The sequence below is a fragment of the Ambystoma mexicanum genome, chromosome 4p, assembly GCF_040938575.1.
Source record: "Ambystoma mexicanum isolate Mex_15411 chromosome 4p, UKY_AmexF1_1, whole genome shotgun sequence".
Classification (NCBI taxonomy): Eukaryota; Metazoa; Chordata; class Amphibia; order Caudata; family Ambystomatidae; genus Ambystoma; species Ambystoma mexicanum.
In genome coordinates, this window is record NC_090927.1 from 320,120,454 (window position 1) to 320,145,978 (window position 25,525).

Genomic DNA, 25,525 nt, shown 5'->3' on the forward strand with positions numbered 1-25,525 from the left:
CCATCCAGAAGAGGGTCCTGGAACGCGTACGCCCAGCGCTCCACGCCCAGATCCTTGAGAGGGAGACCCGTCTGGAGTTGAGCGGTAAGTGTCCAAGCATCACTGTGTGAGACAGTGCATGTTGCGGTGTGCTGGTTCTATGATACTTGCCTGTATGTGTGCCATGGGCCATGTATGCATGTATGTGTGCTGGGACATCATGGTAAAGCATGTGCGACCAGTGATGTGTGACCCACATGGTTGTTGCATGTGTTGAAATGCGGCATGGGGAGCACTATGCAGATTTGGGACATGAGAGCATGCCAGTCTCTGTACCTGGACATGGATGGGGGTGAAGGATGGGTGCTGATGCCAGGTACATATATGGTAGTCATGTCTGTGTGCCTGACCTGCATGTCTGTGACTTGTGCATGCCATGGATGCATGACACATGTGTGTGACAATGCACAGATTCAGTGACGCACCCAACTTCCCCTTGTTTTGCCTGTGTTCGGTGTGATTGGGGCCAGATGGATGTGACTGAGGTGAAGTGTGTGCATGTGATATGCATGAGCCATGATGCATGTGAGTTACATATCATTGAATGTTTCAAGAGTCAATTGGACATGCATGGAAATGTGCATGGCATGCACCATGCCTGTTACTGTGTGTGTTTTGCCTGGACTGACCCATGTGTTGTGGAGGGACATGATGGAAGTGTACTTTGACAGGGGTGCTCATCTGCTATTGCTTCCTGTCTAGGGGACCATTGTACAGTAGCCTGATGCTTGTGTCCTTTGTCTCCCTCTACGCAGCGGCTAGTGAAGAAGAGGGCGGAGACGGCGCTGTGGAGCAAGGCGGCGGGGATGCCCCCACGGCTGCAGCGGAAGGGGTGGGTGAGCCCCCACAGGGGCCTGCTACGGCGGGAGACGGTGAGGAGCCATCCAGGTTGGTGGTTTGCACAGAGGAGGAGGAGGCCGACACTGGTGCACACATGGGGCCTGGTGGGAGCATCCCTGCTGGTGCAAGTGGTGCAGTCCAGGGCCAGGGGCAGGAGGCAGCACAGGTCACCGTGGAGGTGCCTGTGCATGTCGCTGTCCCTGACCCTGTGAGTGCACCACCATGCACCAGCAGGGATGCCCCGTCCCAGGCCCGTCCGCAGGTAGAGGGGATGTCCATGTCAACTGACTCCCCTCCACCTGCGGCCGTGGGAACCCCTGGCCGCGTGGAGCAGGTCCTGATTGGGGTCGCGATGCGCACGGCTGTGATTCGTGATGCCGTGCGTGCTTCCCGGGAGGAGCACGCACGTCATCACGAAGTGCACCGTGCCGACGTGGCCCAATTGGGATCGGCCATGTTCGGGGGGTTCCTGCATGTGTTGGCCAATCTGACGGCCCTCTCCTCCTCTGTGCAGGCTATCCACCGGTCGTTCTCCTTGCCGTCTTCCGGCCCAGATGCCACCATGGCCCCCTGTGGACCTGCCCCGACCAATGCAGCCAGCTCGGTGGGGATCCCATCCCTGCCGCAGTTGGGAGTCGGAGGTCCAGCAGGGGTGGACGACACAGCAAGTGGACCCCAGCAGATGGAAGATGTGCCGGCATCATCGGGCAGGGCACGTGCACGACGGCGTCGGTGGTTACCATCAGCCTGGATGCCGTCGTGCTGGCAGAGGCAGTGGCGTCGGAGGCAGCAGCGGGCTCGACGTGGGAGGCATCATGGCTCAGGGCCATCAAGATCAGAGGGGCAGGCATCGGCCGGAGGGCAGGGCAACCCTGGCATGGCGGTGTGTTCCGTGTGGGAGGAGTTTGGCCAGCGGATAGGTGCGGAGCGGCAGCGGGCGGAAGAGGAGCGGCTCGCCATGGCCAGGGCGGAGATCTCCATGCATCAGGCATTGAGGCGGGCTGAGTGCCTCGAGGAGGCTCGCAGGGAATTTGGTGAGCACATGGGGTTGTCCCTGCGAGACCTCGGGGCCAGGACTGAGTCCCGCCTCCAGGACATTGACATGGAGTTCGAGGATGCCCTGGCCAGCATCACCAAGTGAGCCGCAGGACTAGCCCGCTGCCTTTGTATATAGTTTTTTAGTTAGTTAGTGCTAGGTTTCCTTTATTTCTTTTTATTATTTTGGACCGCTTGGACAATGGCCACTTTTTTGTACATATTTTTTAACTTAGTTAGTATTAGGTTTCATTAGTGGTGTTGGGCTCATGGACCCTTGAACATTCCTGTATATATTGTTATTTTTTGGGAGATAAATTTTTTTAATTTCATATTGTTTACACCATGTCGTAATGGTTTTTCTTTGATTTCATGCCACATGTGTTTGCTTTGGACAAAATCTATTGATTTTTCTATCCTTTGTTTTTTGGTTTCTCATTTTTGTTCCCGGACATGGACCTTTTATTTGCTTTGCCAGATAGTTGTATTAGTTTACTTATTTTTTTATTTAATACATTTTTATATTATCTTACACTTGTGTCATTTTTTCTTTGGTTTCTTACATGTCATGATATGGGTTTTGACATTCACTTGCACCCATTGTGTATGTGTGTGTGGCGGACATGTGTTCTTTTGCATACTTGCCTTTGGGGTTGTGTCATGTGATTGCATTCACTATGTGGGTGCATGCAATCCTTGCCTGGGTGTTTGTGCTGGGTATGTTGGCCATTACTGCCATTATTGTGTATCGTCAGGACCAGGGGCCAGGGGGACATGGGTGGGGGCCTGGTGGAGGGTGTCCCTGGTGGATGGGGGGTTGGGGGTGGTGGGAGACATGGGTTGGACATGGGTGGGGGCCTGCTGGCAGGTTCCCCACAGTGCTGGGGGTGGGGGTGGTGGGAGACATGGGTGGGGGCCTGGTGGAGGGTGCCCCTGGTGGATGGGGGGTTGGGGGTGGTGGGAGACATGGGTTGGACATGGGTGGGGGCCTGCTGGCAGGTTCCCCACAGTGCTGGGGGTGGGGGTGGTGGGAGACATGGGTGGGGGCCTGGTGGAGGGTGTCCCTGGTGGATGGGGGGTTGGGGGTGGTGGGAGACATGGGTTGGACATGGGTGGGGGCCTGCTGGCAGGTTCCCCACAGTGCTGGGGGTGGGGGTGGTGGGAGACATGGGTGGGGGCCTGGTGGAGGGTGCCCCTGGTGGATGGGGGGTTGGGGGTGGTGGGAGACATGGGTGGGGGCCTGGTGGAGGGTGTCCCTGGTGGATGGGGGTTGGGGGTGGTGGGAGACATGGGTTGGACATGGGTGGGGGCCTGCTGGCAGGTTCCCCACAGTGCTGGGGGTGGGGGTGGTGGGAGACATGGGTGGGGGCCTGGTGGAGGGTGTCCCTGGTGGATGGGGGGTGGGGGTGGTGGGAGACATGGGTTGGACATGGGTGGGGGCCTGCTGGCAGGTTCCCCACAGTGCTGGGGGTGGGGGTGGTGGGAGACATGGGTGGGGGCCTGGTGGAGGGTGCCCCTGGTGGATGGGGGGTTGGGGGTGGTGGGAGACATGGGTTGGACATGGGTGGGGGCCTGCTGGCAGGTTCCCCACAGTGCTGGGGGTGGGGGTGGTGGGAGACATGGGTGGGGGCCTGGTGGAGGGTGTCCCTGGTGGATGGGGGGTTGGGGGTGGTGGGAGACATGGGTGGGGGCCTGGTGGAGGGTGTCCCTGGTGGATGGGGGTTGGGGGTGGTGGGAGACATGGGTTGGACATGGGTGGGGGCCTGCTGGCAGGTTCCCCACAGTGCTGGGGGTGGGGGTGGTGGGAGACATGGGTGGGGGCCTGGTGGAGGGTGCCCCTGGTGGATGGGGGGTTGGGGGTGGTGGGAGACATGGGTGGGGGCCTGGTGGAGGGTGTCCCTGGTGGATGGGGGTTGGGGGTGGTGGGAGACATGGTTTGGACATGGGTGGGGGCCTGCTGACAGGTTCCCCACAGTGCTGGGGGTGGGGGTGGTGGGAGACATGGGTGGGGGCCTGGTGGAGGGTGTCCCTGGTGGATGGGGGGTTGGGGGTGGTGGGAGACATGGGTGGGGGCCTGGTGGAGGGTGTCCCTGGTGGATGGGGGGTGAGGGTGGTGGGAGACATGGGTTGGACATGGGTGGGGGCCTGCTGGCAGGTTCCCCACAGTGCTGGGGGTGGGGGTGGTGGGAGACATGGGTGGGGGCCTGGTGGAGGGTGTCCCTGGTGGATGGGGGGTTGGGGGTGGTGGGAGACATGGGTGGGGGCCTGGTGGAGGGTGTCCCTGGTGGATGGGGGGTGGGGGTGGTGGGAGACATGGGTTGGACATGGGTGGGGGCCTGCTGGCAGGTTCCCTACAGTGCTGGGGGTGGGGGTGGTGGGAGACATGGGTGGGGGCCTGGTGGAGGGTGCCCCTGGTGGATGGGGGGTTGGGGGTGGTGGGAGACATGGGTTGGACATGGGTGGGGGCCTGCTGGCAGGTTCCCCACAGTGCTGGGGGTGGGGGTGGTGGGAGACATGGGTGGGGGCCTGATGGAGGGTGTCCCTGGTGGGTGGGGGGTGGGGGTGGTGGGAGACATGGGTTGGACATGGGTGGGGGCCTGCTGGCAGGTTCCCCACAGTGCTGGGGGTGGGGGTGGTGGGAGACATGGGTGGGGGCCTGGTGGAGGGTGTCCCTGGTGGATGGGGGGTTGGGGGTGGTGGGAGACATGGGTGGGGGCCTGGTGGAGGGTGTCCCTGGTGGATGGGGGGTGGGGGTGGTGGGAGACATGGGTTGGACATGGGTGGGGGCCTGCTGGCAGGTTCCCCACAGTGCTGGGGGTGGGGGTGGTGGGAGACATGGGTGGGGGCCTGGTGGAGGGTGCCCCTGGTGGATGGGGGGTTGGGGGTGGTGGGAGACATGGGTGGGGGCCTGGTGGAGGGTGTCCCTGGTGGATGGGGGTTGGGGGTGGTGGGAGACATGGGTTGGACATGGGTGGGGGCCTGCTGACAGGTTCCCCACAGTGCTGGGGGTGGGGGTGGTGGGAGACATGGGTGGGGGCCTGGTGGAGGGTGTCCCTGGTGGATGGGGGGTTGGGGGTGGTGGGAGACATGGGTGGGGGCCTGGTGGAGGGTGTCCCTGGTGGATGGGGGGTGGGGGTGGTGGGAGACATGGGTTGGACATGGGTGGGGGCCTGCTGGCAGGTTCCCCACAGTGCTGGGGGTGGGGGTGGTGGGAGACATGGGTGGGGGCCTGGTGGAGGGTGTCCCTGGTGGATGGGGGGTTGGGGGTGGTGGGAGACATGGGTGGGGGCCTGGTGGAGGGTGTCCCTGGTGGATGGGGGGTGGGGGTGGTGGGAGACATGGGTTGGACATGGGTGGGGGCCTGCTGGCAGGTTCCCCACAGTGCTGGGGGTGGGGGTGGTGGGAGACATGGGTGGGGGCCTGGTGGAGGGTGCCCCTGGTGGATGGGGGGTTGGGGGTGGTGGGAGACATGGGTTGGACATGGGTGGGGGCCTGCTGGCAGGTTCCCCACAGTGCTGGGGGTGGGGGTGGTGGGAGACATGGGTGGGGGCCTGGTGGAGGGTGTCCCTGGTGGGTGGGGGGTGGGGGTGGTGGGAGACATGGGTTGGACATGGGTGGGGGCCTGCTGGCAGGTTCCCCACAGTGCTGGGGGTGGGGGTGGTGGGAGACATGGGTGGGGGCCTGGTGGAGGGTGTCCCTGGTGGATGGGGGGTTGGGGGTGGTGGGAGACATGGGTGGGGGCCTGGTGGAGGGTGTCCCTGGTGGATGGGGGGTGGGGGTGGTGGGAGACATGGGTTGGACATGGGTGGGGGCCTGCTGGCAGGTTCCCCACAGTGCTGGGGGTGGGGGTGGTGGGAGACATGGGTGGGGGCCTGGTGGAGGGTGCCCCTGGTGGATGGGGGGTTGGGGGTGGTGGGAGACATGGGTTGGACATGGGTGGGGGCCTGCTGGCAGGTTCCCCACAGTGCTGGGGGTGGGGGTGGTGGGAGACATGGGTGGGGGCCTGGTGGAGGGTGTCCCTGGTGGGTGGGGGGTGGGGGTGGTGGGAGACATGGGTTGGACATGGGTGGGGGCCTGCTGGCAGGTTCCCCACAGTGCTGGGGGTGGGGGTGGTGGGAGACATGGGTGGGGGCCTGGTGGAGGGTGTCCCTGGTGGATGGGGGGTTGGGGGTGGTGGGAGACATGGGTGGGGGCCTGGTGGAGGGTGTCCCTGGTGGATGGGGGGTGGGGGTGGTGGGAGACATGGGTTGGACATGGGTGGGGGCCTGCTGGCAGGTTCCCCACAGTGCTGGGGGTGGGGGTGGTGGGAGACATGGGTGGGGGCCTGGTGGAGGGTGCCCCTGGTGGATGGGGGGTTGGGGGTGGTGGGAGACATGGGTTGGACATGGGTGGGGGCCTGCTGGCAGGTTCCCCACAGTGCTGGGGGTGGGGGTGGTGGGAGACATGGGTGGGGGCCTGGTGGAGGGTGTCCCTGGTGGATGGGGGGTGGGGGTGGTGGGAGACATGAGCAGGTGTGCAGGGTAGTTCCCTGTTGTGTGTGCTGCCTGCAGGGGCCGTGGAGGGTGTACAGGTAATGCCTGGGAGCACACAGCCAATTCGCGTGTGGAACTTCCCGCGCACTCCTGCAATCCACGTACCCGGCCATATCGCGTGTGGTACTTCCCGCGCACCCCTGGAATCCACGTAGCCGGCCATATCGCGTGTGGAACTTCCCGCGCACCCCTGGAATCCACGTACCCTGCCATATCGCGTGTGCAACTTCCCGCGCACCCCTGGAATCCACGTAGCCGGCCATATCGCGTGTGGAACTTCCCGCGCACCCCTGAAATCCACGTAGCCCGCCATTTCGCGTGTGGAACTTCCCGCGCACCCCTGAAATCCACGTAGCCGGCCATTTCGCGTGTGCAACTTCCCGCGCACCCCTGAAATCCACGTACCCTGCCATATCGCGTGTGGAACTTCCCGCGCACCCCTGCAATCCACGTAGCCGGCCATATCGCGTGTGGAACTTCCCGCGCACCCCTGAAATCCACGTTCCCTGCCATATCGCGTGTTGAACTTCCCGCGCACCCCTGTAATCCACGTAGCCGGCCATTTCGCGTGTGGAACTTCCCGCGCACCCCTGCAATCCACGTACCCTGCCATATCGCGTGTGGAACTTCCCGCGCACCCCTGCAATCCACGTACCGGGCCATATCGCGTGTGGGACTTCCCGCGCACCCCTGAAATCCACGTAGCCGGCCATTTCGCGTGTGCAACTTCCCGCGCACCCCTGGAATCCACGTACCCTGCCATATCGCGTGTGGAACTTCCCGCGCACCCCTGGAATCCACGTAGCCGGCCATATCGCGTGTGGAACTTCCCACGCACCCCTGAAATCCACGTAGCCGGCCATTTCGCGTGTGCAACTTCCCGCGCACCCCTGAAATCCACGTACCCTGCCATATCGCGTGTGTAACTTCCCGCGCACCCCTGCAATCCACGTAGCCGGCCATATCGCGTGTGGAACTTCCCGCGCACCCCTGAAATCCACGTTCCCTGCCATTTCGCGTGTGGAACTTCCCGCGCACCCCTGCAATCCACGTACCCTGCCATATCGCGTGTGGAACTTCCCGCGCACCCCTGCAATCCACGTACCGGGCCATATCGCGTGTGGAACTTCCCGCGCACCCCTGGGATCCACGTAGCCGGCCATATCGCGTGTGGAACTTCCCGCGCACCCCTGTAATCCACGTACCCTGCCATATCGCGTGTGGAACTTCCCGCGCACCCCTGAAATCCACGTACCCGGCCATATCGCGTGTGCAACTTACCGCGCACCCCGGTATGCACGCACACGTTTATTTTTTCTCTCTGCGCGTGTCTGTGTTTGTGGGTACCCCTTTGTACGTCATTTGTCCTGGATGGCCACAGTATTGGACATTGATCATGTCTGTATATAGGTGCTATTTGTTGGCGCACCTTTTAGCGCACATTTCTTGCAGGCGCAGAGACGCTACCGCCTGCTTTCTTGTGGCGGTCGTGTTTGTGCCTGTTTGTGCCTGTGCGCTGCTTTGAGCGTGCGCTTTTTTGCCCTATTCTATTCCATGAATACGTGTTGTATGCGAGCGTGTGGGCGTTCCGCGCACTTGCCTCCTAAACTTTCCCCGTGCCGCCCACATTCTTCCCCATTCCGAGTGTTGTGCCCCATTTTATTCCCCATTCCGAGTGTCCCGCCCTGTGTCCCGCCTACTTTAGAGCTGTGAGCTGCGCTCGGAGTGATGGCGCAGTGGCCGTGGCGCACGACGTTGGTTGACCTGTGCGCCGGCCTGCGCCGCACGTTTTTTCCGCGCACGTCCTCTGCTTTTCTTGCGCAGGGACTTCCATGAATCGACGTGCGCTGGTTTCCCTGCGCTTTGCGCTGATTTTAGGCGCAGCGCACGTATTGGCCCCTCTGCGCCGGGATTTTCGGCGCACATTTATTCCATGAATCGGCCTGTAGGTTTTTACCTTGACTCCTGCCTTACTAAGCAAGTGAATGTGATGGCCTCTGCTACTGCATACACCTGTAAGTTGATTAGAGCAGCAAAACCTTACTTGTCCACCACTAGCTGCCTCACATTGGCAAGAGCATTGGTATTATCCAAATTGGATTACTGTAACACTCTATACCTGGGATACAATAAACACCTTATGCAAAAAATCTAAACACTGCAAAATAATGCACTCAGAGCTGCCCTAGGAATCCCAAAAAGAGAGCACATATCAGAAGTCAGAAGACTCTCTACAGCTGTCAAAATTAAAACTGAAAACAGCCTCATTAACTTTCAAAAGAATATATGATTTAGCTCCCAAATACCTAACAGAAAGGTTCAATAGAAGAAGCTCCAACAGACCCACCAGAGAAGCGTACACCAACTGTCTAGCGGTGCCCTCATTCAAAGTGACTACTGCCAGAGGTAACAGATTCCCGGTCAAAGCGGCCCAATTGTGGAACTCCCTACCAACCTCTCTAAGGTCTGACCAATCTGTTTCTATATCTTTGTGTTGTAATTAATATCTTCTTGCTGTTAACTATTCCTTCTATTATTCTTCAATCTGTAACTGTAACATGTAACCTTAAAATATTCTTGACCACGCGCCCGGATACCTTCAGGTCTGGCGGGCGCTCCAAATAAACAAACAAACAGACTTCTACATTATCACTGTGCTATACATCTATTCTCCTGCCAAAACACTGCGTTCCGATTCAGTGTTTTTCACCCGTTTTTTGTAAAAACCGTTTTAACATTTAAAGCTGAAAAAGTGTAAATGCAACTTTTCCATGTGTGTATCTGGCTGCGCTGGGTTTTCAGTTTCAATCTGTTTTGTGAACTGTATGCTTTTGTGATACTTTGCCTGATGGTTGATTGTGATATAACATCCCTAATACTGTGATAAAACATATGCATATCATTATTTCAGCACACATATAATTAATTATTTACAAAATAATTGTCATTTTAGGCCTTTGCAAAAGGTTTAAAGTCCATTTTTGTCTCATATTTTGTGAGAGAAGGTCGGATTTTGATTCTGTTTGCTGCCTCTTATCTCTGACTACCTGCTGCTTCCTTCTATCAATGCAGAATTCGATTATATGTCGGTTGAGGGAGCATTGCGGGGGGAAACCTTAACCTGGGTGTTATCTATCCTAATTCAAAAAGTGCTCCTATTCATTTGTGCTTTGGATATGTTTTACTAGAAGGTTAACCAAGTGCTTTGCTTTCATTTCCATTGTCATTATCACCCCATTGGTGATTGCTCACCAATATTACAATTTGTGTGGTTTTTGTGAACTTTATGAATCAATAAATATTGTATTTTCACCAACCGGCCTGGTTCATGGTCCATTGTAACCCAGGATATTTGTAAAAAGGGGTGCGAGATGGGTCAGGTACCAGCTCAATTTGAATTCATTGAAATTAAAGAAAAAACATTCCTATTGAGCACCACATTCCAGGCTAAGAGCAAGTGTCCAGTGTGTGATGCCCAATTGGAATCCTTAACAGCTTGAAGAAGTAAATGTCGACAATTTGATTTTTGGATCTATTCCATGTCACACCACTTGCTGTTCCTTACCCCAGGTGTCCTGTTCCTTACCCCAGGTGTCGATGAGTTATGGGGTGTGGCCGCCTTTTTGGTTGAACACCATTCAGACAAGGCCAGGTCCGTGAGGAAACTGGGGTGTTGATGTGTGCAGTATAAATATTGGCTAACATAACATGATCAACATTCCCCTTGTAGAAGTGCAGCATGACCAAGACTTACAGGAGTGTCCATTCTCCCTCGTCTGCTTGGATGGGGGTTCTTCTGTGTCCCACGGAGTAGACTGGTTGATAGGCGTCTGTCCCCACCTCACGCTTGTCGCACGGAGCTGACCCTGGGATTGTCTCTCCGTTTTGGAAAGGATAAGTGTCTGCACAAAAATAAAGCCAGACGCAGAGATTTCATTGAATATATGTACCACTTTTAACTAGTCAATAGTTACAAACTTCGCAAGAATGAAAAGCACAATTTTAGAATTCCCAATGACCACATTTACTTCACCTCAACAATAATTCATATATTGCTCATTATTTGGATGCAATGGAGCAAAGTCTAACATCATTTCTTTTTCATTATTTTACTGACAAGAGTGTCTGCCTTAGCCAGTCAGCTGTGCTTAGGCAGCACTCTCAGGTTTCCCCATACCATGCATGAGAACATCATCCAGTCATATGTTACTTCCTTTGAATTCTGGGACTTGTAGTTTTTCATTCACATTTTAAATTTAGGAAAACTAAGAGTCATAGAAACGAAGAAATATCAGGACTGGATGACTCTCTCATGCATTGCATCGGGAAACTTGAGAGCTATGCCATAGGCAAATGCACGTAACCCGACTGAGCCTCCATGCAAATACGCTTCAGTTAAAATACAGACTTAAATAATAAACGCATGGATTGGAGTTCGCACGAATATCCCCTGCCACTGCTAAATCATCCCTCCCCCTGCTATTCACAAAGGAATGGCCTCATGCCATATTTCTGCACATTTCATTTGTTCTATAAAGAGGTATAAATTCCATCCTACAGATTTTGGAGCCATAGGGCCTCATTACACGGACGGCAGTAAGGGTTAACGGTCACCGTTAATGGTACCGGTGACCGTTAACACTTACCGCCTTACTACGAGGTCCCTTTGTGGGTTGGAGACTTTAACGCCTGCTTTTTGCAGGCGTTAAAAACCAACCCGCAAAGGGACCAGGTAGCTAATTACGGTACCGAAATTTGCGGTGCCATAATTAGCACCTTCCCCATTCCCATTATGCCCTATGGGGCAAAAATGGGAATGGGGAAGGTCAATGGGGAAAGGGGGAATTACCACCCCACCAACCTTGGAATAGGGCGGTAATTCCCCTTTCCTCCAAGGCGGTGCCGGTATTTTACCGGCATGGACCAAGGTGCTTATAGCACCCTGGTCCACCGCCGTCCGTGTAATGAGACCCATAGAGTCTTAAAAACTATTGTTGCAGCCTCTACTCATAGTCCTATTGGCACCAATGTCATATGCAGCACCATTTATAGTCACCCGTCTGATGTTCAACATTGATTGTGATTATCGTATTCAATACAGCAGTGTGTATGTGCGCGCGCGCGCACACACGTACAGATTACACAATCATGCAATAACTTCGTAGTGAGTATATGTCCTGCTTTCTTGAATTGTTGAATTACATTAAGCATCTCCACAGACTTGCTTGAAAGTGAAGAGCCCACTGCAGCGTAATGAGCAAAGGCGGGTACCCGAAGTCTGAAAGCAGTGGCTCCCCATCCATATGTTTTAGACTGCAACTCCAGGGACCACATGGTTCTCAGGAGACGGACTTAGAACTAGTGTGCTACGGCTTGGCCTCCTTCATCTGCAACCATTTAGAGTTCAACGTTCATGTGTTGGTCAACGCGTGGCAATGTGGCAGTGTCGGGGAAATCACCGCCATATGCAACGTAGATAACAATATAAGAATGGAAGGTTTGAGGGTGTAAGTTACAAACCAAATATATGTGCTGCATGGACACACCAATTAAATGCTAGAGCCTCCTCAGCAAAATAAAGGGATTTACCTTGCCCCCGCCTCCCCTCATGAGAAAGATTAGCCAGAAGTCTTGGATGAAAGAGCCTGCTCTGGTGGACACAGGGACCTACACTGGGAAACACTAGGGCACCCTAGTGGGAAGACGCGCTTAACAGGAGGTGTTCATGAGATAGCCCTGTGCAGTTCCTTGCTTGTTTTTTCCCACACACATCCTCCCCTGGCCGCTTGTTTAACAAACACTGTCCAGCTGAACACCCATCCACTGAGGCCATCCAGAAGGAGATGCTGGGGTAGAGCAAGACCAGAAAAAGACGGGAAACAGCAATGAAGAGAGAAAAATAACGAGATGCAACATGGTCACACGATTCAAATTAGAGCAAACAAAGAGGGAAAAGGTAACGGGACATAGGGCCTCATTACGACCCAGGCGGTAAGTTACCGCCTGGGTCGTACCTTTACCACCATGGCGTAAACTACGTTTACGCCATGGTGGTTGGCGGACTTACCGCCCCATTCCGAGGTTGGCGGGGCGGTAAGTCCCCAATCCCCATTTACCCTTCCCCATTCCCATTTTTGCCCCATAGGGCATAATGGGAGTGGGGAAGGCGTTAATTACGCCACCGTAAATTACGGTGGCGTAATTAAAAACAAGGTCCCTTAGCGCCATGGATTTTAACACCTGCTAAAAGCAGGTGTTAAATCCTCCATGGCGCTAAGGGACCTCGGAATCAGGCGGTAAGGGTTGGCGCTGTTTACGCCGCCGTAAACCCCTTACCGCCTGGGTCCTAATGGGGCCCATAGTCTGTTTTCTGCCCCAATTCTTCACTCCCATTGTACAAGAGGATACACAATAAGGAAGTCTAGTTGGCCACCAAAAGCCCTGGCAAGCTGCCTTCCTTCCTATGATACTATTACCTGCCTAGTGATTATGAAGTGAAGAGGTTACTAGTTCTTCTGGTGATTGTTTGTGAGGGTATAAGGCTTTCTACTGCCCTGGGTACACTATTTATAATATCCGTTCCCAGTGAAAAGACCTTTTTCTAAAGATCTTTTCACTGAAAGGTTTCTTTAGAAAGAGTCACACAACCCTTGCAGCACACATGTGCGCACACGGGCCGACAGGCTCTGCGGGACCCAAGAGCATGGAACCAGGAGAACGGGTAAGTGTCTAACTGTGTGTGCGTTGGTGTGTGTGTTGTGAGTATGTACCTGTTTTGGTTGGGGGATTGAAGGGTGGGGGTTGTGGAGTGGGGCTGAGAGATGGGTTTGTGGGTGCGTCTGTGTTGGTGTGTGTGTATGTGTTTTGGTTTAGGGGTGGGTGCTGGGACTGAAATCCTGAGGTTGGGAGGAGGGGGCTGGGGAAATCCTGAGGGTGGGGGGGCTCGGGCTGATATCCCGCAGGAGGGGGTTGGGTAGGGGGTTAGGTTGATAACAATAAGGGTTCGGGCGGGTACCGATCAAAAGAAAATCAGTCAAAGTAAATCAGTCTTTTTCTCTTAGGGCCTTTAAAAAAACATCAATTCACATAGAACTATTAAATCCACTCAAGAGGGATGGATCAGCAATATTCTCCCAGGGAGACAGAACTGCTCCACTCCGGTTTGCATTTAATTTCTGCGGGGCAAGATGTAGGTTTTCAGGGATAAAGGGATGCTTACCATCAAGATCTGAATAGGAAGGTTGGAAAATCCAAATTCTCTAAAGAAAAGATGCCGCGTCTTGGCAATAAAGGACGTGGTATATTGTTTGCCTATTTAAGGAAATCAGTCATACCTCAACATTTCGAAGTAAATATGCTGGCTATGCCTGCAGAACCTAATGACATGTTCACTCACACCCAAATATTTCTTAAAAATAGACACCCAGTTAGACCACCAAAGGTTCCCACATAAAAAGGCAGTTCAAGATGGCGCCCAGGTAAGTAACACTGCTCAGAGGCTCTACGAGCAAGGTAAGAAATCCATTTCAAATCCATAGTACATTTTGGAAATCCAGTCTTTATCTATGTATTTCTTTAAAGTGGAGCCTATCAGGAATGCTTTGTTTCTTTGGTCGGATACATTTGAAGTTTCATGGCTTGGCATTTTAACTCTTTGGCCCTCATTATAACCTTTGCGGAGGACCATGGTGCTATAAGCACCATGGTCCATGCCGCTAAGGTTACGATTCCGCCATGGTGGATGGCGGAATTACCGCCCCATTACAAGGTGAGTGGGGCGGTAATTCCCCATTCACCAATGGCCCCTTCCCCATTCCCATTTTTTGCCCCATAGGGCATATTGGGTGTGGGGAAGGCGCTAATTACGGCACCGTAAATTACGGTGCCGTAATTAGCACTAAGGTGGCTTAGCGCCTTGCATTTTAACGCCTCCAAAAAGCAGGCGTTAAAATGTGAATCAGGCGTTAAGGGTTAATGGTGCTGACGGCGCCGTTAAACCCTTAATGCCTGAGTCGTAATGAGGGCCTTTCTCTCTTAACGCTTTGTCTCTTCATTTGAGCCATCACAGTGCAGACATTCTGATGGGTGGAGACAAGCAGGTCCTTCACTGTTTCGTTTTTGGCAGTTTGCAACTGTACCAATGCACACATTGCCAATGCAGATTTTGGTCTGGGCCTATTTCAGGTAATGGCTTGGCAGGTGAAGAAAGATGGTGTGGAGGGTTGCCCAGAGCAACTACCAGAGGTGTATGATTAATTCTAAACCTTCCACCCACTGCTTTGTATTTGCTTTGTCACCCTGAGTGGGACGGGTATGCCCAGACATGGTCCTGTGACTGCGGGGCATAGAGACCCAAGATACTCCTCACTGATAATGCCCAATGAGGCCAAAACATGTCAGGAGATGCTTGTTGTCTTGTGCAGAAGGGATGTGACCTAGCAGCTCAGGTTGGCCAGTCTCTTCTGGGGTGGGACCAAGCCCGATTTGCATATGGTCTTTCCCCTTTCTGAATTTTCTTGGTAGGTGAAGATCAATGTTTTGGAGGCTTGCCCAGGGAAATTGGCAGATGTTTAAGATTTATTCTAAACCTTCCAGCTATCAACTCTTTGTTTTTCCTCTGTCACCCCAAATGGGTCAGATATACCCAGATGTGGGTTCTGTGCCTGCTGGCCTAGAGACCCAAGCTACTCCTCACAGATGACGCCCGATGAGGACAAAACATGTCTAGGGATGCCTGTGCTCTCGTGCAGGAGGGATGTGACCTAGCAGTTTGGTTTAGATAGCCCCTTTGGGGTGGGTCCAAGCCTGATTTTCATATTGTTGAGGTGGATAGCTCTGGAGCAACGCATTATTATTGATAGCAAGACGATGGAGCGCAACACAGGTTTGAATCCTGATCCCGCACTTAGAAACCAATCTCTGCTATTAAGCATGTCATAAAAGAACAATTATAATTATATTCATAATTGCTGTGTTTTCCCTTTCTGTAATGGCTTGGCAGGTGACGAAAGATGGTCTGGAGGGTTGCCCAGAGCAATTGCAAGAGGTTTTAGATTAATTCTAAACCTACCAGTTATCACTTCTTTTTTTTGTTTTGTGCCTTCGAGTGGGACGGGTATGCCGGACGTGGGTCCCATGCCTGCTGTTACTAGAAACCCAAACTACTCCTCACTGATGACACTAAATGAGGCTGAAAGATGTCTGGGGATGCTTGTGTCCCGTGGGGAAGGGATGTGACTTAGCAGTTCGGGCTGGACTGCCTGTTTGGGGGTGGGACCAATCCTGATTTGAATATGGTGTTTCCCCTTTCTGCTTGGTTGGTGAAGAACAATGGTTTGAAGGGTTGCCCAGAGCAATGGCCAGAGGTTTAAGATTAATTCTAAACCTTCCGGCCATCACCACTTTGTTTTTCCTATATCAGATGGGCCAAGATACTTGTTTTCCCTTTAAATTCCAAGGAACTTGGTGGGGAACACTCGGTTGCTCTGAACTGGGAGAGTCTATAAGAGCCCACCACCCTGCCTGCATGACCTCAAATAGAACTGTGTGAGGTCACATTATTTATGCCACTTTATTTGTCACCATATGTTTGCTTTCTCAAGCTTTGGTGAGGTTTTCTGTGGGGCGGGGGGAGTGTTTCTGATGCACTGCTGCTCTTTTGACACTTGGAACCGTGGGCTCTGGGTGCTGAGCTGTGTACTATGTGTGCCTTTGCATCTGCACCTCAACATCTACTAACCTTTTTTTTTTTTGCTCTGAGTGCCAGAACATGTTCCCATACCCCCTTCCGGGCCCTGGGGCCGAGAGCCCTCTGTGTGCCCTCTGCAATGGGGGTTGGTGTCTCACTCACTGCTTCACAGATAACTTCTCAAAGATTAAGATAGAACCCTCCTCTCCCACCATGCTCTGTGGAGATGCTCACCCACCAAACTGTAGTTTTCATGATGGGGTTCAAACAAGGGGATTGTTTTATTATCACTTGAGTGTGTAGGGGGGTAGGAGGCTCGTGAGAGTGGGAGATAAGTTCAGGGTATCTGGCTGTTTTGGGATGGAATGGGTTTATTTGTGAGGTTTTATTTGGTGCCTTTCGGGCCTAGACCTTCTTGGCCCTTGCTGTTGGTGTGATGCCTGATATCTAGATGCTTCACAATGCAGGTTTGAGAGTTTCTGGGAAAGTCCCTTCTTTAGGGTTTCCCACTAGAGGGGAAAAAGCTGACTTGTGTCGCTTTGGCACCATTTCTGGTTGGTAGTTAGAATTACTGAAGAGGTTAGTCTGCCTGAAAGGGAACACTACCACCCAACTTTGAAGACTCCAAAGTGGAAGATGGGTTTATGCTTCAGGGGGCTTAGCCACTGGGGAATCGTTAGTGCAGATGGTTTCTGGTTGAGGTGGCTATCTAGTAAAGGCCTTATCGGGTGCCTTATTGGTCTGAGTTTGGACTCATGATGGTGATACATTGGGCCTCATTACGACCCGTCCATGCCGGTAAGTTACCGACTCGGCCATGGAGAAAGGGGGAATTACCACCCCATTACAAGGTTGGATGGGCGGTAATTCCCCCTTCCTCCACAGCCCTTCCCCATTCCCATTTTGGCCCCATAGGGCTCAATGGGAATGGGGAAGGCGCTAAGTACGGTGCTGCAAATTGCGGCACCGTAATTAGCACCAAGATCCCTTTGCGGGTCCCTACTTTAACGGCTGGTCTACAACAGCCGTTAAGGTCGGGTCCCGCAAAGGGACCTCTTAATTAGGTGCTAATAGGTTAACGGCGCCGCAGCCTTTTACGGCGCCATTAACCCATTAGCGCCCGGGTCGTAATGAGGCCCATAATCTGAATGTCTCATGACAAGTTATGTTGATGTTACAGTTGGGGTATGGTGACAGTGAATATTGAACTCATTATGACAAGTGAATACTCTGATCCCCTATGTGCCCAGACTATTTGTTCAGAAGTGGGGTCTGGTAATTGAAGAATGCATTTGAACATCCCTATACATTGATTGTTCATGCTCTACCCCACATGTGTCTTTCCAGAAAATAATGAGGCAGGCTACAATATTAACACCTCTAAGCATGTAGAACTGTAGGAAAAATGTAGACTCTGCGTTTCAACATCTAGACTCTGAATGTAATCATTCAAAAATTGTTTTTTCATCAGACATGAAGTCCACATTAAAGAACTAAATGAGAACTATTTACTTTCACTTCAATACTAAAATGTCCTTTTAAGATTAGATATCCGATCATTTCTGACCTGACATTACAACCCATTGCATAACATAGCTTATGTAATTCTGGACCATACTCCGTGCAATCTGCACTCGATACAGTAACAAGGGACCTTCTCACACCTGGGAGTGCTAGGTTTGTAACATTTCCAGGATTGAATCAGTGGATCCATAGCAATCCATTCTAATTTTAAGCTTTCCAAAAACATTTACCTTTCAGTCAGTCTATTCTTGACTTCCAGGCCTGGAGTTTCTTTATCATTCCCGGGTCGAGAGCCAGTATATTCTAACCGGGCAGTCCAACCATGCCTGAGCCCATGACACAACCATTATTTTCCACCTAATACCTTAAAGCCGACTCTCATATAGTGAATAACTCCAAACAGCCTTATAATACATCACCTTACTGCAAATCATATGATTTTGGTCGACCCTAATGGATCCAAACGCATTCATCCTAATACAAGCATCTTATACTTGATCCCATCCTTTCGACTGGTGCTCCTGCACCTGCTTTACCCTCCTCTTACCTTATTCTAGTCCTCCTGTCTCCAAATAAAAACGTCTGGACACCCGAGGCGGGGGCCCAACACTGTAACATTGATACTTCCACAGCACTTACTTGGCACTGTATAAAAGATTCTTGACATCAGTTGGCTATCTAGAGCCGGTCCGATAGCACAGAGTCCGATAGCACAGCGAGTAGAGAGCTTGCTTTGGTATTACCCAAACTGTTCATTTACAATTGTTCGAATGATACAATTCTTCGAATAACAGGGGTCCGAATTGACCTTCTGCACAATTGACCGTATGGTAATTTTTATATATATATAATGGGTTGGTTTGGGGTAATAATAATATAAGGGCATTGGGTGGGGGGTTGGGGGTTGGGGTGGGGGGTAGTTTGCAGGGGTGCGGGGGGATATCCTAATTGACCATTTAAATTCAGTCAATTGTGCAGAAGGTCAATTGTTATTGAACAATTGTCATTCGTACAATTCCTATACGACCCTTGCTTTCACATCTGTGCAGAGCCTGCTGACACAGGTTCAAATCCCGGCAGGGCCAAACCCAGCCTTTCATCCTTCTGAGGTCGATAAATGAGCACCACACAGCATGGGTAATCATAGGCAGCACTCGGATACATGAGGGTTCATAGTGCAATTTAAATGCTAAATTACTATTATTGTTATTACCTGTGCACAGAAGACGTTAGGAGGAACTGTTGATTTAACTCTCCTTTTTTGAAAGGGGGGACCCAAGGATTGCACCGTCACCCCAGATGAAGGCACATTCAAACCTATTCCAGTAACACTCGCCTCAGAGTCTTGGCTTTGTCACCAGGAAAACACACTATAAAAGAAGGCTGACTATTGGCATTCCTGCCAGTTACTGAGAGCGTGTGGAGAAAGGTTGGCTTGCCAAAGAAGACAGTAGCTTGGTACAAAAGTGAAGTTCTGCATTCATACATTTGGATGCAAAGTGATCTTGAAGCGAGGTGGCCAGTCCCCACATTTCACACTTCCACAACCCATCCTTACAGTCGGAATGCATGGTTCTCTGTTGGTCTCCATGGTGTTAGTTTGACGTTTTCTTTTGTTTTTTTGTATAGGTTTGTGTCTAGAATAAGAGTTCCAAAATGTGGATTTTACAGGCTTGCTATGTATAAGTATCTTGAACACTGTGCTATTAAACCTCTTGTTTGGTAATTAGTGATGATGTTGTGTTTTTATTCTGCGTTGCCTGGTCGGATGCGTAATTGCTGACATCCACTGATTGGTGTTCTTCGGTAGGTGAAGCGACGCTGATTGCACTCACAAATTAGCCGCAGAAGTGATTGCACTTTAGGTTCACGCACGGACTGCGCTGTTGAGGATGTGGGGTGAATGACTTACCGTTGCTTCCATAAAGGTTGGTTTTATGCTTTGCAAAAGGAAGGGTGAGTAAATAAAAAGACAATGTTCCTTATTGCAGAAAAATTAAGGTATTGGGCAAACAATATTTAACAAGAAATACAGAGAAAAAAAACACAATGAACATTATCAGGAATAAGACGAATGGCAACCAAGCATTTCCTGTATTACAATAAAAAAAATGCTAGTGGGACATTTTTTCTATTGAGGGCGATTGCGTTTGGGAGTGCATGGGAAGCTTTTCTGCTGCGTATTCCCACTCTCCTGGCGTTACAGCAGAGCAAACGTTCACCTGCTCAAAGCAGTCTCTTCCCTTCCACACAGATAAATAGGCCTGTGTTGTCCATCAGTCCTTTGGCTGGAAGTACTCACATCGCAGGATCTTTACCCAGGATGGTAAGTCCAGGAGTGTTCGCGAAAACACCCCACAGAGGCTGATCTTTCTCCATCAGTCAGAGCCTTGGTAAACATTACATTATGTCCAAGTGCAGGGCTCGTAGAAGAGTGGTCCAATCTACTGTGGCAGGGCCTTGGACTGTTTAAGTTTTGGCCCCGTCTGGCTTTGAACTGGGCACCTGGATATCGCTATGAGGTTAGGCCCACTACAGCGCCTAACACGCAACACTTCGATATCTGTGAAAAGCATGCGCAGAGTCAGATCCCTATGCATCAGAGGCGCGAGATGTTAAGAATTTAAAAGGTATTTTACGGCTGCTTTGGCGCAAAGTCTGACTGGGCAAAGTCTGGCCAAAGTCAGCGCATAGTATTTTTTGCAGTACAAAATGACTTTGCCCCGCTAAAATACACTTTGCACAGATCCATGAGTCAGGGTTTGTGTCGGCAGTGCAAAGTCACTTTTCAGCAGTGCAAATTCACTTTGAACAGGGCAAATATTCCATGACTCGGGCACTAAATTCCAAGCTATGAGACAATGTTACTCCCCATACCACACCATTTCTTATTCAGCAAGGGCCATTATTCACTGCACATTTTGAAGCCAGAGGATAGGTTAGCAGGCACATGTTAATGCACTGTCAATGAGAATGATGATTAGTTGCAAGCTTTTTGATGGCTTGTGAATACCAAAGCTTGTTCTTTGGGCAAAGGTGTGGCCACACACAGTGGAGTGCATGTGGCCAGGTGATTGCCATATCTGGAAGTAGTAGCACCTGAGGCCTGCATAGATTTGCAAACATGTGTGTTTGGTATGGCCGGAGTAGCAGCAGGCATCCTTAAACCCAGGTCACATTGCAAGGGAAGCAAACAGTGTCTTCCAACATTACTATGGCAAACACCCGTAAGATTACTCACTGCAGAATTATGGCTATTGAAAGCAAACAATAGAACTTCTTTATCAAATACTAAAACATTGGTCTGCGTTCAGTGATCAATTCTAGGTTTCCGAACATTGTTGCTCCTTGTGGTTGGAGTTAGTACTTGGGTTTTCCAGTGATTTCAATTTTCTTTTGCTCTAAAATGCCTCCAGTTTTTTGGTGATGAAGTTTGATCGACTTTTCCAGCATCAGGAGCAGTTAACAATGCCAAGTCTCAGAAAACAGATTAGGAAGTTTGTGTTTTTATTCCGGATATGTTACACATTTAGAACAAGACTGTAACTGAATGCCTTCTAGTTTTATGGACCTGCGTTCCTGGAATCAAGTACCCAGGCCTGCTGTGGCCACCATCCTATTCTGTCTTGCCCTTATTTATAGAGTGTTCCAGCTGCATGGGAATCAGAAATCTATATACTCATAACCTCTGGCATCTTTCCTGGGTATAACTAGTAAACACAGATTATGTTTGCTATAGATATTTGCTCCTCTACAAGTCATCATTGAGTAATTCCAGCTGGATTTTCAGCTGAGCGAACAAGACTCACAGTAATTTTTATAACCGAGCCAGGGAGTCAATTTAGCCTGAAAGAGTGATGTGGTCTCATATTGTTTTTAAAATCAATATTTTACAAAATCTAAGATTCATAGACATTTTACATCGATGTTTTAATCAAACTTCCTATCAGGCCTCCACTAAGTCACTTGGTTTTAAAAAAAAGGACTCTAAAACACAACATGGAAAAAGCATGTCATCTTCATCCAGAGCCTGTTCCAAAGTGATGCTCCGAGAACTGAGGAGCTCTTGTCCCTGTGTGTGTTTTGCTGCAGGTCTTTGGCTCTAGAAGATTTCCATTCCCTGAGCTGAGGGGTGTCGATTGAATGCATGGATTAACCAAGTTCGCCCGATAGGTTGAGGCCCACCCCTGCACACACTGAAACCAAAAAAACGGAGTTTTGAACCACATTCTCTGAGGTGGCAGCACGGTGGTCCTCTCATGACCAGAGACCTCAGAATCACCGGATTTAAGCATTTTGAATGACATGGTCTTTTCATTACAGGCTGGACTAAGCTTCTACAAAGCGAAGCTACTGTAGTCTAATTTCACTATCTATATGCTGAAGTACATCAAATACTCGATTGCCCAGGGTAAGTTAAGAACTCTCATAAAAGTGTCCTGGCCAATGAGAAGGTAGGTTATTTTAATCTTTCAACGACTCGGGCCCTCTTTGGAGTAGATATGGTATCTCGAGGGAAATAAAGTTTGGTTTTCTTTAACTGAAATAGCAAAAATTGCCTTTGCAGGAAGCGTCATTGACATCATTTGTCTCACAAAAAGAAGAATTATGTGGCATCAGCCTGTTCTTGAGCGGCGGTAGAAGGCCCCTGCTTACCGCCAACGGCCTTTACACAATCAGCAGAAACTGGGGCACGTGAAGAGCTGCCAAGCTCGTCCTTTTCTCCTTTTCTGATCAGCATAGAAAAAGTAGAATGCATGTGAAATGCATTCTGTGCGCAATATCACAATTCACAGTCCTCCCACCTTGTCTAAAAGACAAATGCTCGGAGTAGCTGATCACAACAGCATTCAGAAATTAACAAAGCTCCAAATGTCGCATACTTTTTTAATTGCCATACTTCCTTTCTGCAAAGTGTGCGATGCAATTTGTTCACACCTTGTAGATGTCAGACGTCAGTTCCTTTTGAATTCAAAACTCTGCTTCACTTGCGTGAGACATTTAATAGCACTTATACAAAACCAGACACCTGCACAAATACATGCTATTCAAGATACTAGTTTATCTACCACGTAATCAATAGACTGAGAAAATAACCCTCTCTCACAGCTTCCAATCGCTCACAAAACACAGTCAAAGGGATTTTAGTCATGGAAAATAGACAGTAACTGTTCGAACTCCAACAATGCAGTATTGTCTTTCCTCTCCTCCTTTCTCAATCTGTTTCTCTGGCTCGCCTACTCCCCCGAGGCCCCTCTCACCCCTACCACTAGTTTCCCCCTCCTCCTCCAGTTTACATGTTGAACTAGCCAAAATCTGTGGAAATTGACATCCAGGTATCATCACCAAATGACCCTTCAATTACACGCCTTTAAAAAAGGGGTTAGCATCTGCTGGTTGATTGATGGTAGTTGTTCAGTGGGTGTTTTGGAAGGGGGTGGTGGAAGTTGTCATCAAAATCCCTGCTTGTACCTTAACGATTCTCCACATTTTGTCATTCTGTATGCAGTAGTGGAGACCTGCAATCCTTGAGTATTGGGCAGGCTGATCGAAAGGGGGGGAATGCTAGTGACTATTTCCCGTTTTAATGAGGTGCTTACATCCCACACTCCCCACAGCAAGGCATACATTCAGTGAGAACTACATGCTGTGTGATGTTTTATCTGTTTCTCAGGATGCCTGAACATCCTTCCATAAGGAGCAGCACTTAGCATACAATTCATCTGTTCAGTGTGCTGCACAGCACTCCCTCACTCAACCACACACCTGCAAACACCCAAGAAAAAGAAGTGGCCAATCCCTATCACGGCCAGATGACTGTGCCAACTGTTTCACCGCATACCTGGACATCTTGGTACTCAGAGACTTCCCTTCTCAGTAAAAGATGTATTATATGTATCTCCACTCTCTTCTCCCCTCCTTCACACACCTTGTTCAAACAGCTGCTAGTCAAGTCAAATGAGCTGGTCTCCTATGTTTAATGGGCCTAACCTGCTAGTATCTTATCAGTAGACAGCTGTATCCAGAGAAGTACAAATGCTAAGGGGGACATGCAGGCATATAACACTCGCAGGCTCCTCATTTCCACAACGTCACAGATATCCCATTGGTTGGAAACAGGGCTGAAGGACAACTGGGCAACAGGCTCTGTGCGTTATTCTCAGTAGGGAGTCTACATTCTAAAGCCCAGTGTCCCCCGGGTGATCCGTTTACACCTACTATGAACTGTACTTTCGGGACATTCGACGGTCGAGGGGTGCAGGGCATCCAAGGCAGACCTTTTAGTGCAGTTCCTTTGTTGAGGTGCAAACTCCAGTACATCACCCCTCCCTCCCTTTGTGCTTCTCAGAAGCAGGCTGGGAGAGATGGCCTTTCCATGGCCTGAATCACTATCCAACCTACCAACATAACAGGAGGGACCCAAAAGGGTCTACGTGTTACTGAAACTAAAATACCTTGGACAAGTGACGGTGAGGCGACCAAAGCTGGGAATCCTACGGCTTCCCGGGTTTCTCGTCATGAAATGCCAAGCACCATTAAGTGTTGACAGTACCGGAACATTTGTAGTATGGGCTAGTTTAGAATGGTACAGTGAATGGTAAGGCAGCTAATTTAGTACACGAGTGTCTGCACGGCAATGCTCCTGTCTATCTTCAGGAACAATTGGCCAAATACGACCCCAAGAGGGCACTACAATGTTGTACCACCAATTTTTTTGTGTTGTCCCAGAAGTAAACGGAGTAGAGGAAAAGGAGATCCCTTTCAGTCCAGGTGGCCTGATCTGGAATGCCTTACCTTTGAATAGTAGGCAAGAGGAGACCTTTTCCTCCTTCCGTGGATTGCTGAAAACTGCATTGTTTGCTTAAACCATGCCCATCTTTGCCCGCAGAACAATCTTCACTTCTGCTGTCTTGACTTTGACGTTTTGTCCCTTGTGTCTTGTAAGCCCTGATGCATGCATGCGGGATTTTGGCGCGCTATACATATATAAATGAATAGGAAAGGGAAGCGCCATCTCCTCATAGATGCAATCAGTCCTTGATTTTGCAATCTCTTACAGCTGGCCCGCTGTAGCTACTACACAGTGATGAATGTAGTGTCAGGTAAAGTGCATCACTCCAGCATCACCCGTCTCATGCACAACCCAGAGAAACACCTTCATCTATGTCACTCTTGCACTCAGACAGTAGTTTGAGTGCACACTGCCCCCCCACCCCCTGCCACCCCCTCAGGAGGAAGCAATGAACACGGAGCACTAGCCCAAACCACACTGGTCACTGCATACAACAATCTCAGACTACCTCAGCGCAATTTAGCAGAAGGGACAAGCTCCCAGCACCATTCCGGGAAACCCTACCTCGCACCTGCAAGTCATCGAAAGGCCATAACCAAGCTCCATTCTGTTGGATACTTTTGATATTGATATTGATATTTTATTTACATCGCGCTCGTACACAAGTGTGTACCTGAACTGTTGCAATTTCGTAAAGAAGCCAGCGATGCAAAGCCATACAGAACGCATCTGTGTGCTATATGTTGTATATACTATATGTATATATGCTATATGTTGGAGTTTTTGGACTGTTGGCACGCAAGGGCACATGTGATGTCCTGCATTAAAGATATGCACATGAGTTGACATGTATCTCTGAACAGAGCTGCACATTATTTCTTCCACGCAGGCAAAGGCATGGAAGCCATCGCGAATCGCAACTAACGAACACACTGCGAGCCAACATTAGCAGAAATAGCCAGTTTGAGAGAGAAGTGTGAGCTTGGATGAAAGAAGCCAAACTTATGAGTCCGTTTCCCAGAACACACGTTACACTTTGGTGCTCAGGCAACCTTTTGTGCAGTTTTCCAATTG

General features: G+C 50.7%; 1 protein-coding gene across 1 annotated transcript in view; it reads right to left on the reverse strand.

The window, feature by feature from the left end:
* Positions 1-25,525, reverse strand: part of KLHL29 (kelch like family member 29) — a 1,453,205-nt gene that overhangs the window by 572,300 nt on the left and 855,380 nt on the right. Inside the window, exon 5 of the mRNA XM_069605880.1 lies at positions 10,201-10,348. Within this exon, the coding sequence (XP_069461981.1) occupies positions 10,201-10,348 (148 nt within the window). The remainder of the gene's footprint in view (positions 1-10,200; positions 10,349-25,525) is intronic.